General features: G+C 42.6%; 1 protein-coding gene across 1 annotated transcript in view; it reads left to right on the forward strand.

Moving 5' to 3' along the window:
* The first annotated feature begins 12,965 nt into the window (after window positions 1-12,965).
* MARCHF10 (membrane associated ring-CH-type finger 10) overlaps window positions 12,966-16,280 on the forward strand; it is a 50,713-nt gene continuing 47,398 nt past the window's right edge. The window contains exons 1-2 of the mRNA XM_063116715.1: window positions 12,966-13,063; window positions 14,670-14,825. Of these exons, the coding sequence (XP_062972785.1) occupies window positions 12,977-13,063; window positions 14,670-14,825 (243 nt within the window). The 5' untranslated portion in view covers window positions 12,966-12,976. The remainder of the gene's footprint in view (window positions 13,064-14,669; window positions 14,826-16,280) is intronic.

The following is a 16,280-nucleotide window of genomic DNA, read 5'->3' on the forward strand; positions in this document are numbered from 1 at the left end:
CTTTGGGGAATCTGCTTGCTGTCCCAATTGGGAGTGAAGTGCAGCAAAGCCAGTTCCCTGGCCAAGGAGGAAAACCGCTGCGCAGTGAAATTGGGGTCTGGAAGGCATCAGAGTATATGACCATGCACCTTCATGTCATCTGGCCTGTGTTGGGTGGGGTCATCTATCCTCTTCCAAAATTAGTTCTCCATCCCTGCATTAGCCCTTCCCCCCACTCCCTCCAGTTTAGCCAAGTTGCACCTATTACGAACCTGTTACCCTTGTTATGTGGAATTTAAATAAGGCATAGGAGAAATCAATCAATAGTTTGCTTTCCCTGAGTTGCTGGGAGCGGGGTGCTGCCATAGTAATGCATAGGATAAAAGTAATGGTCTTATAGATTTCTATATGCTTTCCAGTAGGCTATTAAAGTAGTTAACAGAAATGATAAAAACATAAAATACAATAATAATGAACAGTAGAATATTCACTTATCAACTATAACCATACTGGCTGGATCACCCTTCAGGAAAGCCCTGCAGAAAGAGATGATTCTTGAGCAGATGTCTAGAGATCAAGACTGGAGATGCATTCCTAATGTCAATGGGGAGTACATTCCAGAGGCCACCAAGACCACATAACTGTCTAGTAAAAGGGTGCAGAACCTCCAGTCTGCCAGGCACTCCAATCCAGTCCACATCGCTCCAAGCCTGGCCCCCTGGAGGAATTCCCTCAGAGGACTTCCTCACAGCTATCTCTGATCTTGAGATTGATAGACAAATGGTCAAGGAACACCTAATTACACTGAATAAGTTAAAATCTACAGGGCCCATGAACTGCATCCTAGAGTAATAAAGGAACTGGCAGAAGAACTCTCAGAGCCACAGTCTATTATCTCTGTCAGATGACTGGAGTAGGGCAAATGTTCCTATCTTCAAAAAGAAGGAACCCAGGAGCTACAGACCAGTCAGTCTGACATCAATCCCTGGGAAAATTTTGGAGGGGTGGTGGTGGTCAAAGACTTGCTTTTGGGAGAAGACTGAGCCAAAGTAGGAATTGAGCATTTCGGCCTTTTCTTTGTCATCTGTTATCAATTTGCCATCCTCATTAAGCAGTTGAATCACCATTTCTTTCCTCTGTCTTTTACTATGCACATACCCGAAGAAAGCTTTTTTGTTGTTTTAGCCTCAGCTCATTCTCAGCTTTAGCCTTCCTGATGGCACTTCTGTGCTACCTGTTTGTACTCTTCTTTTGTAGCCTGGCCTTCCTTCCACTTCCTATATGTCTCCTTTTTTGTTTTCAGGTCATCTCTAAGCTTTTTGTGGAGCCACATTGGTTTCTTCTGTTGTCTTCTATCTTTTCTCCATGTCGGAATTGTTTGTAATTGTGCCTTTAAAATGTCCTTTTTTGAAAAGTTTCAGTTATACCTGTCAAGTTGTATTTGCCTTCATGTATTTTCAAGTTCGTTCTGTTTGTTTCCCATACTCTGGGTATTAGTATACAGACATTGAAGACCATGTGCTTTATAGTCTGGCTTCTTTTCTATACTGTTGTGAAGATTATTTTGGGGTGCTGTTAGAGCTATTCCCTCTGTTATGTGCACAAGCCTTCATCCTCATTGCCTCCAAGTTTACATCCCCCACCCCCATAGGATTCAGTTTAAAGCCCTCCTGATGAAGTTCTTCATGCTATGGCCAAACACATTCTTCCCAGCTCTTGTGAGGTGCAACCTGTCCTTTGCCAGCAGTCCATCTTCCAAGTAGCACGGCCCATGGTCCCAGAATCCAAATCACTCACATCAGCACCATCTTCGTAGCCAGTTGTTCACCCAGAGTATTTTTCTTTCCCTTTCTACTCCTCTTCCACAAACTGGGAGGATGTATGAGAAAACTATCTGGGCCCCAAAGTTCTTGAGTTTCCTTCCCAAGCCTTCAAAGGCTGAGATGATTTCTTCATAGCTCCGCATGGCAGTATAATTTGTTCCCACATGAATGAGAAGGAAAGGATGTATCAGTGGGCTTGATGAGCTTTGGCAACCCTTCAGTCACATCTCAAATCTGTCCTCCAGGGAGATAGCATACCTGGCAAGTCCATGGGTCTTTGCAACATACTTGAGTTTAAATCCCATGCAACAGGGTCTCTCCCACAACTACTATTCTTGTTGTAGGCCTTGGTATTGTTGCCTCTGCTCAACTGACCTTCTGCCTCTTGCTCACTGCTGCATGGGATCCTGTGTAATTCTTCCTCTGCAGACTGTCTTCTAGTCTTATCTTCCAGCAGCTGAAAGTAGTTACATAGCTCTAGTGGTTCTATTGGTGCAGAGTGTCTTCTACTTCTTCTGCTCCTGTCACCCTTTCCTCACCTCAGCATTCCCCACTTCTGCTTCAGCTTGCTGTTGCTCTTCCACCTCCTGTGCTTCTCTCTGCTGTTGAAGTCCCACTGTTCTGTCTAAGAACAGAATTGATAAACAAATGGTCAAAGAACACCTAATTTCCTTGAATGAGTTCAAATCGCCACGGCCCGATGAACTGCATCCTAGAGTAATGAAGGAGCTAGCGGAAGAACTCTCAGAACCTTTGTCTATTATCTTTGCAAAATCATGGAAGACGGGTGAGGTGCCGGGTAACTGGAAGAGGGCTAACGTTGTCCCTATCTTCAAAAAGGGCAAAAAGGAGGAACCTGGGAACTACAGACCAGTCAGTCTGACATCCATCCCAGGGAAAATTCTGGAGCAGATTATAAAGAAGTCAATCTGTAAACACCTTGAAATCAATGCGGTGATCACTAGAAGCCAACATGGATTTGTCAAGAACAAGTCCTGTCAGACTAATTTGATCTCATTTTTTGATAGGGTAACCTCCCTTGTGGACTGTGGGAATGCTGTGGATGTCATATCTTGACTTCAGCAAAGCTTTTGACAAAGTACCACATGATATTCTGATTAACAAACTAGCTAAAAGTGGGCTAGATGGAACAACTATTAGGTGGATTCACAGTTGGCTACAGAATCGGACTCAAAGAGTACTTATCAATGGAACCTTCTCAAACTGGGGAGAGGCAATGAGTGGGGTACGACAGGGCTCAGTCCTGAGCCCAGTGCTCTTCAACATTTTTATTAATGATTTGGACGAGGAGGTGCAGGGAACGCTGATCAAATTTGCAGATGACACAAAATTGGGTGGGATAGCAAATACCCTGGAAGACAGAAACAAACTTCAAAGTGATCTTGATAGGCTGGAGTGCTGGGCTGAAAACAACAGGATGAAATTTAATAGGGATAAATGCCAAGTTCTACATTTAGGAAATAGAAACCAAAGGCACAGTTACAAGATGGGGGAAACTTGGCTCAGCAATACTACAAACGAGAAGGATCTTGGAATTGTTGTAGATCACAAGCTGAATATGAGCCAACAGTGCGATATGGCTGCAAGAAAGGCAAATGCTATTATACTTTTATCTTCTATATAAATAAAAATGTAAATGTTCGTTTGTTCAAAATCTTAAATCTCCGAAAGTTCTTCACCGATTGCTTTGAAATTTTGACACAACGTTGCATTCGAATACGCGCGTGTTTTTATATACCTATATTATATAGATGTCACACCTGTGACAGGTAAAAACATGCTTTTTTGAAAAAAAGCACCATCTGTTGGACGTAAAAGGAACACATGCTGGTCAGGCTGGAAGATACATAAGCAGCAATGAAGCTGTATGGCGAATTCTTTCATTTCCCATACATGAACGAAGTCCAGCTGTTGTTCACTTAGCAGTACATCTAGAAAATGGACAACGCGTTTATTTCACAGCTGCAAATGTGCAACAAATAGCCCTGAATCCACTGGCTACAACGTTAACTGCTTTCTTCATGTTATGTCAAAATGACACGTGCTTCATAGAATCATAGAATCATAGAATAGCAGAGTTGGAAGGGGCCTACAAGGCCATCGAGTCCAACCCCCTGCTCAATGCAGGAATCCACCCTAAAGCATCCCTGACAGATGGTTGTCCAGCTGCCTCTTGAAGGCCTCTAGTGTGGGAGAGCCCACAACCTCCCTAGGTAACTGATTCCACCGTCGCACTGCTCTAACAGTTAGGAAGTTTTTCCTGATGTCCAGCCGGAATCTGGCTTCCTTTAACTTGAGCCCATTATTCCGTGTCCTGCACTCTGGGAGGATCGAGAAGTATTTGAAGAGTGAATACCTTTTAAGTATTTGAAGAGTGCTATCATGTCTCCCCTCCATCTTCTCTTCTCCAGGCTAAACATGCCCAGTTCTTTCAGTCTCTCTTCATAGGGCTTTGTTTCTAGACCTCTGATCATCCCGGTTGCCCTCTTCTGAACACGCTCCAGCTTGTCTGCGTCCTTCTTGAATTGTGGAGCTCAGAACTGGACACAATACTCTAGATGAGGCCTAACCAGGGCCGAATAGAGAGGAACCAGTACCTCACGTGATTTGGAAGCTATACTTCTATTAATGCAGCCCAAAATAGCATTTGCCTTTCTTGCAGCCATATCGCACTGTTGGCTCATATTCAGCTTGTGATCTACAACAATTCCAAGATCTTTCTCGTTTGTAGTATTGCTGAGTCAAATGTCCCCCATCTTGTAACTGTGCATTTGGTATGCATTTAACATACTTCGTTCGATGTAGAATTGCGTCCTGAACAAAATTACAACACGGGTGATCTTTTGTCGTATGTGCAATCAAATATTCCTAAGCTAACGCTTGAGCAAAATGGCATTTACGATCAAATAATGCAAACTGTCAATAACGGGGTTGGAGAAATCTTCTTAGATGTGCCAGGAGGAACTGGTAAAACGTTCCTAATTACATTGATTCTGGCAGCAATTCGATCCCAAAATGACATAGCCTTAGCTTTTGCGTCGTACGGAATAGCTGCGACATTGCTACCAGGTGGAAGAACTGCTCATTCCGCTTTGAAATTGCCATTGAACATGCAATTCATTGAAACTCCCATGTGCAACATTTCCAAAGCATCCGGCATGAGAAAAGTATTGCAAAAATGCAAACTTATTGTTTGGGATGAATGCACAATGGCGCACAAAAAATCGCTTGAGGCTCTTGATCGATCATTGCAAGATTTGCGTGGAAACATCAGACCATTTCAGAACGCATTAATATTGCTTGCAGGAGATTTCAGGCAAACATTACCTGTAATTCCTCGATCGACACCAGCGGACGAAATAAATGCTTCCCTGAAATACTCTACTTTGTGGCGACACGTAAAGACGTTAAAATTAACTACAAATATGCGTGTCCAGCTGCAAAACGATCGATCAGCTGAGATATTCTCACGTCAATTGCTGGAAATTGGGAACGGAAAGGTGCCGGTTGATCTGACCTCAGGACGAATTTCATTGCCTCATAACTTCTGCAATTTAGTGACGTCAAAAGAAGAATTGGTTCAAAAAGTATTTCCCAATATTCAAACCAATTATAAGAATCACGATTGGCTGAGTGAACGAGCTATTCTTGCGGCCAAGAACAAAGACATCTATGAACTTAACAATATTATTCAGTCTAACATTCAAAGCGAGGCAGTCACATACAAGTCCATCGACACTGTTGTGGAAGCAGATGAAGCTTTTAATTATCCAACAGAATTTTTGAATTCACTCGATCTGCCAGGGATGCCACCACACGTACTGCAATTGAAAATCGGCGTGCCAATTATCATGTTGCAAAATATCAACCAGCCAAAGCTTTGCAATGGCACGCGGCTTGCAGTAAAAAAATTACTGAGCAACGTCATAGAAGGAACAATCTTGACAGGACCTTTCAAAGGTGAAGATGTCCTCATTCCTCACATTCCTATGATTCCAACGGATATGCCATTTCAATTTAAGAGATTGCAATTCCCAATTCGATTGGCGTTTGCAATCACCATCAACAAAGCTCAGGGCCAATCTTTAGAACTGTGCGGTTTAGATCTAGACACGGATTGGTTCTCACATGGACAATTATATGTTGCGTGTTCTAGAGTCGGCAAACCAGACAATCTCTATATCTGCACAGACAATGGAACAACAAAAATTTTTGTATACCCACAAGCATTGTGAAATTAAACATATTAGAAACGTGCGCTTTCTCTTTTCTTTCTTTTCCATTTAACCAGACTGAGCCACAGCAACGCGTGGCCGGGTACAGCTAGTTACATTAATAGAAGTATAGCTTCCAAATCACGTGAGGTACTGGTTCCTCTCTATTTGGCCATGGTTAGGCCGAATCTAGAGTATTGCGTCCAGTTCTGGGCTCCACAATTCAAGAAGGACGCAGACAAGCTGGAGCGTGTTCAGAGGAGGGCAACCAGGATGATCAAGGGTCTGGAAACAAAGCCTTATGAAGAGAGACTGAAAGAACTGGGCATGTTTAGCCTGGAGAAGAGAAGATTGAGGGGAGACCTGATAGCACTCTTCAAATACTTAAAAGGTTGTCACACAGAGGAGGGCCAGGATCTCTTCTCGATCCTACCAGAGTGCAGGACACGGAATAATGGGCTCAAGTTAAAGGAAGCCAGATTCCAGCTGGATATCAGGAAAAACTTCCTGACTGTTAGAGCAGTACGACAATGGAATCAGTTACCTAGGGAGGTTGTGGGCTCTCCCACACTAGAGGCCTTCAAGAGGCAGCTGGACAACCATCTGTCAGGGATGTTTTAGGGTGGATTCCTGCATTGAGCAGGGGGTTGGACTCGATGGCCTTGTAGGCCCCTTCCAACTTTGCTATTCTTTGTTTCTAAGAACTCCTTGTCTTCTCTTATTCCTTGGAGGGTGGGCACTCATAGCTCAAGTACATTCACTTTTTCTTCCAATAATGCAACCAGCTTGCACTTGTTGCAGGTGTACGCCATGTTGATCTCAGGCAGGAACACGAACATTGCACATACCTTGCAGGTTACCACCACTGGAGAATCCTTTCCTTCCATTGTCCCTTTTTGTTTTTGCCTTTCTTACTGTACTGGAATAGCCTGTGCTTTGTCCTGTTTTCCCTGAAGAGTAACAATGGAGCTGGGAGCCAGCTCTCTCTGGGAGCTGGCTTCCTTATGTAGCTTCTAGTCCAGCTGGGGCAGTTCTTCTGCTCTGCTCAATGAGGAGTCTGGAAATAGCCTTCTTTGGGACAGGGGGGAGTGTGACCCTGTTACTACTACTTGATCTCTTAGTGGTTTTTGATACCATTGACCACGGTATCCTCCTGGACCACCTCCATGAGTTGGGGGTCGGAGACGCTGTTCTACAGAGATTAAACTCATACTTGCAGGTTTGGTTCCAGAGAATAGCATTAAGGGTCTGTACTTCTGTCCCGTGGCAGCTGAACTGTTGAACATCCTTTCCCCAATGTTATTTAATATCTATATAAATCTATTGGGAGCAGCCATCAGGAGATTTGTGGCAAGGTGTCACCAGTATGCTGATGACACCCAGGTCTATTTCTCTGTAACATCTGAATCGTGAGAGGCCGTGCACATTCTGAACCAGTGCCTGGATGCAGTTATGGCTTGGATGTAGGCCAATAAACTAAAGCTTTTAAATGTGCACTGCCCAGAGAGCCCCAGCTAATGGGCAGTAAGAAAATGTAATAAATAAATAAACGTTGAGACTTGTTCAAGAGGATATCCGTCTAAAGACCAACTCTATTTTTTGTTATCTTTTGAAAATACTAAAAATGTGGTTTTCACACAGTTGATTGGAATAATTTAATTCTTATTCTAACAATAATTGGAGAATTCCTTTAATAAATGGATTATTATTATTATTACTACTGCTGCTACTACATTTTTATTCCACCCCATAGCTGAAGTTCTCTGGGTGGTTTACAAGATTAAAAACCATTGAAGATAACAGTATACAAAGTTTAAAAAATTCATTTACATGAAAACACAAACAGACAATACACATAGTGACAACTTTAAGCAATCAATAAAACAAACCCAAGACCTGGCAAGGATCTGCACTACTGCTTTAAATCAGTTTTTAATAGTAGTGACCATTGTTGGGGCCCAGGTCACACACTATATACAGTTTTCAAACCGCCATGTCCTGCTTGGTGTAGATCTGGTCCTGGTTAAACTTGGCATGTGCTGCCAAATGCCTGAGAAAAGAGAAAGATCTTAACCTTAGCCGAAAAGATAACAATGTATTAAACTGATGAGTTTGAGAAAGAAGAGTTGCATCATCTGCATAAAGTAGTAAGGGCACCCTTTTTTCTGTGAATCTTGGTGAGTGAAATTCAGGGGAGTTAAGATAGGGAGTGAGATCATTAATATAAAGATTAAACAAACGAGGCGTCAGACTGTACCCCTGTTTAACTTCTGCGGATGACATTACAGAATTTGATAGATTGCCACCAACTCCACATCAAATTCAAGTGGAAGTTTCCAAATAAAATTGCTTTATAAGAAAAAGCAACCTTTTGTCAATTGATGTAATCTTTAACTTAGCCCACAGATGCTGGAGAGGTATTTGATCAAAGGCTGATTTAAGATCCACAAAGGCCACAAATAGCCTCTTATTGGCATAACCAATATTTTTTGCAAGGTGTGATAGAATAAAACAGATAGAACCACGTTTTCTATCTCTAGCCAAGCCTTGTATTTATTGTAAAGAAAGCTGTCATATAATTTTCCAATGACAGCAGGTTTATTGGTCTTAATGGGATCAGATTTACACCTTTTTTGGTGAATTAGAATAATTATTGCTTTATGTCAAATTTCAGGCATATGACTGGCTTTGTTAATAAAATTAAAGAGCAAACAAAAGTGGGGCCCACCAGTCCACATTGACCTTGAGTAATTTGGTGGGGATGAGGGAGATAAAATCAGGACCAGGTGCTTTTCCCAGTTTCAGATATAAGATCAAATCCCTAACTTCCTGAATGATAACTGGATCCTGTTCAGGGAGCACTGATATATTTTCTACTCTTCCTATCATTAAAGATCTTACTTATTTATTACATTTCTGTAACACCCAATATCTTGAAGCTCTTTGGGTGGTTCACATTTATAGAAATGTTGTTCCCAGACTCACAACGTAATGCAATAGTCAGGAAATTCACATAGGCATTTCAAGACAACTGAAACCATTTTCCAGAATGTTTTACTATCTTTGTAGGAGGTGGCAGCTATCCGTAACTTCCATGATCCCTACATCATTGGTTGCTTCTTATAAGTGATTAGGGACTTGTACGCCTTTGCTGGAAGAAGGAATCTGCAAAGTTTCTAACGTTGTCTTTTTATACTGTTGATAGAAGTTGTTCTGTGTTTTTTAAATATATATTTAAAGATACTGGGCCTCTCTTTGTTTGGACTCTATCAGCAATAATATTCTTCTGAGGAGCAAGAATTAGACAAAAGATTACAGAATGTCAGTGTTCCTATCCTTTTGGAATACTTCAAGGAATTTTCTCTTCCAGTTTTAATAATCATTTCTCCCCCCCCTTTTTTTTTTTAAAAAAAAATCCAATTCAAAATGATAAGCATGCCGATTTGAAGCTAAATGCATGGAGGATGGGATAGCCAAATTAGTAATCAGTGGCAAATGATCACTATCAAGCCAATTCTCCACATCAAATTATTTATAGAACTTATACACTGATCCTGAAACTATCATATAATCAACCATACTACTTCCTCTATAACGAAATATAAATATTCTATTTTACCAATCCCCCAATTTCTGTTTAAAATTATCATACCTGTATGTCTAATAAAAATGAGCTAAACAAAAACTGTAATTGATCTTTTGCTCCTTTAAGAATCTAGTTGGGCAGCCATTCAAATCCCTCAGATGCCAGTGTTTAGAAGAATGTACTGTATCATTATCTGAACCAATTCTTGCCTTAAGATCACCAGCAATAATTAAATGAGCTGAAGAATGATGAGATTCTGTCAAAATACAGCATTGTTCCAATTTATCACAGCTGGCCTTCACTTCCTGCCTTGTACAGTATATAAGTATATGCTAAAAAGCAAAAAAAACCTACAAGCTTTAAATTTTATCAGAACTACCATAACAATTGGATTACAGAGGGGCAGCCAAGTAACGGACAGATCAAGTGAGAGAGAGACAAGGCAGGCAAGTCCTGCACTAGGTCTAGTAGAACTAGCTTCTACCATTCCAATCACAGAACCTTTTGGCTCATTTTTTAGCCCAAATTTCCTGGAACAGCAAAACATCAAAGGAGTTAATAAATTCAAAACAGCCACTATCTTTCATTTTAGCATTTACAATGTTCTAAGATTGAATATCTTCACTCTGAGCCTCTCAATCAGGGTAGTAAAATATTTGGTGACCAACAAAATAAGCAAACTTCACCTCAAATTTAGTAAATTTAATAAAAGTTGTGTTGCAACCCAATTAGTGCTTGATATGCCTTCTTGGCAGTTAAAAAGTCTTGCCTTTCAGCATTTGGGTTTTCTACTTCAACTTTCTCCATGACACATTGATTTGGTAACAGTAGAATCTTGCAAACTCGTAAATTGGCTAAAAGACCTCTACTAACTTTTGATACACCTAGAATACCTTTGATAATTCTTAGTAAGAAGAAGGCATAGTATAACTTTGGGATCCATTTGGGTCTTTTAAAGATATCATTATTAACCCTTTGTTAGATAGCCAATTTCAGGAAGCAATACATCTTAGAAATTAAGCTGTGGCTAATCATCATAGTTTGATCTTTTGGAGGATGTCCCATTTATTTATTTATTTATTTTATTACATTTATATACCGCCCCACAGCCGAAGCTCTCTGGGCAGTTTACAACAATTAAAAATGGTAACATTAAAAGTATACAAAATTTAAAAACCATCAAAAACATAAACAGTATAAAAACAACAGTATCCATTTAAAAACAACAGTTCTGGGGTCCATTAAAAACAAACTTAACGTTGTTAAATGCTGTTAAAATGCCTGGGAGAAGAGAAAAGTCTTGACCTGGCGCCGAAAAGATAACAATGTTGGCGCCAGGCGAGCCTCATCGGGAAGATCATTCCACAGTCGGGGGGCAACCACTGAGAAGGCCCTCTCCCTTGTTGCCATCCTCCGAGCTTCCCTCGGAGTAGGCACTCGGAGGAGGACCTTAGATGTTGAGCGCAGTGTACGGTTAGGTTCATGTCGGGAGAGGAGTTCATGTAGGGCTTTATAGGTTAAAACCAGCACCTTGAATTGGGCTCGGAAACATATAGGCAGCCAATGCAAGCGGGCCAGAATCGATGTTATATGCTCAAACCTCCCTGTTCCAGCTATCAATCTGGCCGCCGCATTTTGCACAAGCTGCAGCTTCTAGACCATCTTCAAAGGCTGCCCCATGTAGAGGGCATTGCAGTAATCTAATTTGGAAGTTACCAAAGTATGGACAACTGAAGCTAGGTTATCCCTGTCTAGATAGGGGCGTAGCTGGGCCACCAACCGGAGTTGGTAGAAACCACTCCATGCCACCGAGGCCACCTGAGCCTCAAGTGACAAAGATGGTTCTAGGAGAACCCCCAAGCTATGAACTGCTCCTTCAGGGGGAATGCAACCCCATCCAGAACTGGTTGAATGCCCCCCATCCGATCAGAGGAACCACCCACCAGCAGCATCTCAGTCTTGTCTGGATTGAGTTTCAGTTTATTAGCCCTCATCCAGTCCATTGTCGCAGCCAAGCACCGGTTCAGCACATCCACAGCCACACCTGATGAAGATGAAAAGGAGCAGTAGAGCTGCATGTCGTCAGCGTACTGATGACAGCGCACTCCAAAACTCTGGATGACTGCACCCAACGGTTTCATGTACATGTTAAAACAGCATGGGGGACAAGACCGACCCCTGCTGAACCCCATACTGGAGAGTCCATGGGGCCAAGCAATGTACCCCAAGCACCACCTTCTGGAGCTGACCCGCCAAGTAGGAGCAGAACCACTGCAATGCAGTGCCCCCCACTCACAACTCAGCCAGACATTCCAAAAGGATACCATGGTCGATGGTATCGAAAGCCGCTGAGAGATCAAGGAGAATCAACAGAGTCACACTCCCCCTGTCTTTCTCCCGACATAAGTCATCATACAGGGTGACCAAGGCTGTTTCCGTGCCAAAGCCAGGCCTGAAACCCGACTGAAATGGATCCAGATAATTAGTCTCATCCAAGAGTGTCTGGAGCTGGCCCGCCACCACCCGCTCAAGGACCTTGCCCAGGAATGGAACATTTGCTACCGGCCTGTAGTTACTAAGATTTTCCGGGTCCAAGGAAGTTTTCTTCAGGAGTGGTCTCACTACCACCTCTTTCAGACAGTCTGGGACCACTCCCTCTCATAGAGAGGCATTAATCACCTCCTTGGCCCAGCCGGCTGTTCCATCCCTACTAGCTTTTATTAGCCAAGAGGGGCAAGGATCCAGTACAGAGGTGGTTGCGCGGACCTGTCCAAGCACCTTGTCAACATCCTCGAGCTCCATGTGAAAGCTGCTAACCTATTTCTTTTAAATGGGTTTTGATTTGCCCCATTTCTCTAAGCCTGAAAATATCACTAGATATTGATGTCCAATGTTTGTGGTTGGACTCCCTTTCTGTTTTAAATAGGAATCGAGCAGCAAGCTTCCAAAGCTTAAAGTGGTTTTGATAACATTGGAGTTGTTTTTGTAGCCCATCATAGTCTGATGTTGACTCTGAAGGAAAAGCACAGAGAATTCCAGTGTGGTGTAGTGGCTAAGGTGTTAGACTGGGAGTTAGGAGATCCAGGTTCTAGTCCCCACTTGGCCATGGAAACCCACTGGGTGACTTTAGGCCAGTCACATACTCTTAGCCCAACCTACCTCACAGGGTGGTTGTTGTGAGGATAACATGGAGAGGAAGAGGATTATGTATGCCACCTTGGGTTCCTGGGAGGAAAAAAGGCGGGATATAAATGTAATAAATAAATAAATAAATAAATAAATAATTCTGCATGATCAGTACCTGTCTTATGACTGTCTGTTTTTATTTATATAGGTTTTCCTGAAGCATTGCCATGTATGAAGCAAAGGAAAGACAGAAGTTTATCAGTGATGCTCAGTACCTGAGAGAGATGCAGCACAAAATGGATACAGAGTATCAGGTAAGAAGGTTCATTCACTGTGTTGATTTTCCCATGTAGAACGTGAGCCCAAAGCATTGAGGGCTGGGGCTGGAGGTTGAGGTGTCTCTTTGTTTAATTATTTATTTAGAATATTTATATACCGCTCCCCATTGAAAAATTTCGGAGTGGTGTACAAGGTAAAATGAAAATAAAAACAGAATAAAAACAGTTAAAACAAAATTTAAAAGAAGCAATAACAGTAATCCAAGGCTGCATGTTAAAGAAAAGCTTCTTGGAATAAAGATGTTTTCAGGAGGCGCCGAAAGGAGTACAAGGTTAGTGCCTGCCTGACTTCCAGAGGCAGGGAATTTCACAGGAGGGGCGTCACCACGCTGAAGGCTCTTCCCCTGGTGGATTCCAATCGGAGGATGGATCTATGTGGAACCACCAGGAGCAGGCCCTTGGATGACCTCAGTGATCGGGCAGGGTGGTAAGGGAGAAGGCGCTCTCCCAGGTATCCTGGTCCCAAGTTGTTTAGGGCTTTGTACACAAGTACAAGAACCTTAAACCTGGCCTGGTAGCGAATAGGCAGCCACAGTTTCTTCAGCAGAGGAGTTACATGCTGGAAAGGAGCAACTCCAGACAACAGCCGAGCTGTAGCATTCTGCACTAGCTCCAGCTTCTGGAGCAGCTTCAAGGGCAGCCCCACATAGAGCGCGTTGCAGTAATCCAATCTTGAGGTTACCAATGCCTGTACCACCGTGGTCAAGCTATCCCTGTCCAGGAGAGGCCGTAGTTGGCGAACCAACCAAAGATGGTAAAGGGCACTCCGAGCCGTGGCGGCTACTTGAGCCTCCAACAACAGAAATGGGTCTAAGAGTACCCCCAAACTACGAACCTGTTCTTTCAGAGGCAGTGCAACCCCATCCAGAACTGGCAATGAGCCTGTCTCCCGGACTCGGGAACCACTCACCCACAGGGCTTCCGTCTTGCCAGGATTTAGTCTCAGTTTATTGGCCCTCATCCAGCCCATTACTGAGTCTAGGCACTGGTCCAGGACCTGCACAGCCTTACCTGATTCAGTTGTCACAGGGAGATAGAGCTGTGTGTCATCAGCATATTGATGGCATTTAGCTCCAAATCCCCTAATGACCGCTCCCAACGGCTTCATATAGATGTTAAGTAACATTGGGGACAAGATGGTGCCCTGCGGCACTCCATAGCTCAATTGCCAGGAGGCCGAGGACTGATCACCCAATGCTACTCTTTGAAAGCGACCCCGTAGGTAGGACCGGAACCACTGTAAAACAGTGCCTCCGATGCCCATCCCACAGAGTCGATCCAGGAGGATACCATGGTCGATGGTATCAAAAGCCGCTGAGAGATCGAGCAGGATTAACAGGGTTGCATTCCCCCTGTCCCTCTCTCGATAAAGGTCATCCATCAGGGCGACCAAGGCTGATTCAGTCCTGTAACCAGATCGGAACCCAGACTGGAATGGATCTAGATAATCAGTATCCTCCAAGAGTGCCTGCAGTTGCTCCGCCACAACCCTCTCAAGTACCTTCCCTAAAAAAGGAGTGTTAGCAACTGGGGCCCCACATCAAGCACTTTACTTCAGATAGATGCATGCTTTGTTTCTTAGGCTTGCCTGAGAAAGCAAGAACAGACTAAAGAGCCATCTGAGAAGAAGCGAGAGCAACACACTAGACAGGAACTGCGGCAGACCAGTATATCGTCCATCTCTGCTGTGCGCAGTTATGAAAAGCCGTGGATTTCAAAACTTCCCATTAATAGACAGGTAACTACTATCTGTTAACTAGAGATACAGTTCAACTGGAATACAAGAGTATCCTGATAATGATCACTTGGAATTCCCAGAAATTCAGGAAAAAGTTTTTAAATATATATAGATAGATAGATAGATATAGATATAGATATAGATATAGATATAGAAAGCTCCAGTAGGACAGCCAATAGTTCCACCCCTTAGTCCTAGAATTATGTTTAACTGTTACTCTGGAAGGTGAAAGCCGTTTGATCTCCCTTGCAAACGATTCTTTTCAGTTTAACAAGGCCTCAATACTCTCATTAATTTGTGTACTGTTCTTATTGAGAAGTGGAGGTGAAAGAGATCAGAGAAGTGCAAGTAAACTCCTCTTGAGAAAAGACCAAAACATTTCATAATGTGAACTTCACCAAGGTAGGGCCCATTCCAGCCTTTTTAAGGCTATCTCTGAAAACCACAAAGAACACTTCCTGAGTAGAAATCTAAGCAGAGGAAAAGATTGGCATGGCTTTACTGAGGCTGACCTTCCTTGTTTGTAGCAAATACTTCTCTATGTATAAAGAATTATGAAGGGTATGAATATAAGACATGACTTCCTGAACAACCCTTACAAGCATACATACTTGTTTTTGTGCAGGAGATGAGGATTTTAATCCACATCCTTTCACACACAAAAACAGAAGTGAAGGGAAAGAAACTGTAGGAATACATGATGCTTACTGCTCTTTACATCCATTCTTAAGTGTATGTACTCTTCTGTGAACTGTTTCATTGTGGCACAAAGCCTGTTTCACCTTATCTTCTTCCTGAGAAAAGGAGAAATTCCAAGTAGACCTACAAAGTTCAGCTTTCTTTATAGAGAGAGTATTTATGGTATATGGTATGTTTGTAATAATCTGTTTTTATATAAATTGAATATGTATTACAGGAACATAAAAGGAAGTAAGGAGACAAGTGGTGCTAGAGTTACACCAATGTATATCTAATTCCTCAAAATCCGGAAGTTAATCCTAAAATCATCCCCCCTCTCACTAGACCTTTTAAACTTTACAACCAAAAACCAAATTGCACCACCCAGCGATCCCTGTTCTCCCTTCTCATGCAGGCATTTGCATGTAACATTAACCCATGGTTTATTTAAACCATGGCTTCTTGCCTCACCCAGGGCTTGTCTAGCAGATGATTGAACAAACTATGGCTTGTTTTCTCAGTCCCTGGGTTGTTTGTTTCCCTTATCCTTTGGTTGCTCCCTCTCTGTATTCCAAGCGTCTTTGCGGCACTGCAGTACTGGCATGTAAAGAGGTAGGGTTTTTTGTCTGCACTTGCCCACTGCCTCTGAAACCTGGAAAAAAACCATGAATAATCCAAGATTGTAGGTTCGCATGTAACAACAAGCCATGGTTTAAACAACCCACAATTCACAACCCAACAACAAACCATGAATTCCCTTTGTGGGTTCTTTCTGGT

This window comes from Elgaria multicarinata, chromosome 1 (genome assembly GCF_023053635.1).
Source record: "Elgaria multicarinata webbii isolate HBS135686 ecotype San Diego chromosome 1, rElgMul1.1.pri, whole genome shotgun sequence".
NCBI lineage: Eukaryota > Metazoa > Chordata > Lepidosauria > Squamata > Anguidae > Elgaria > Elgaria multicarinata.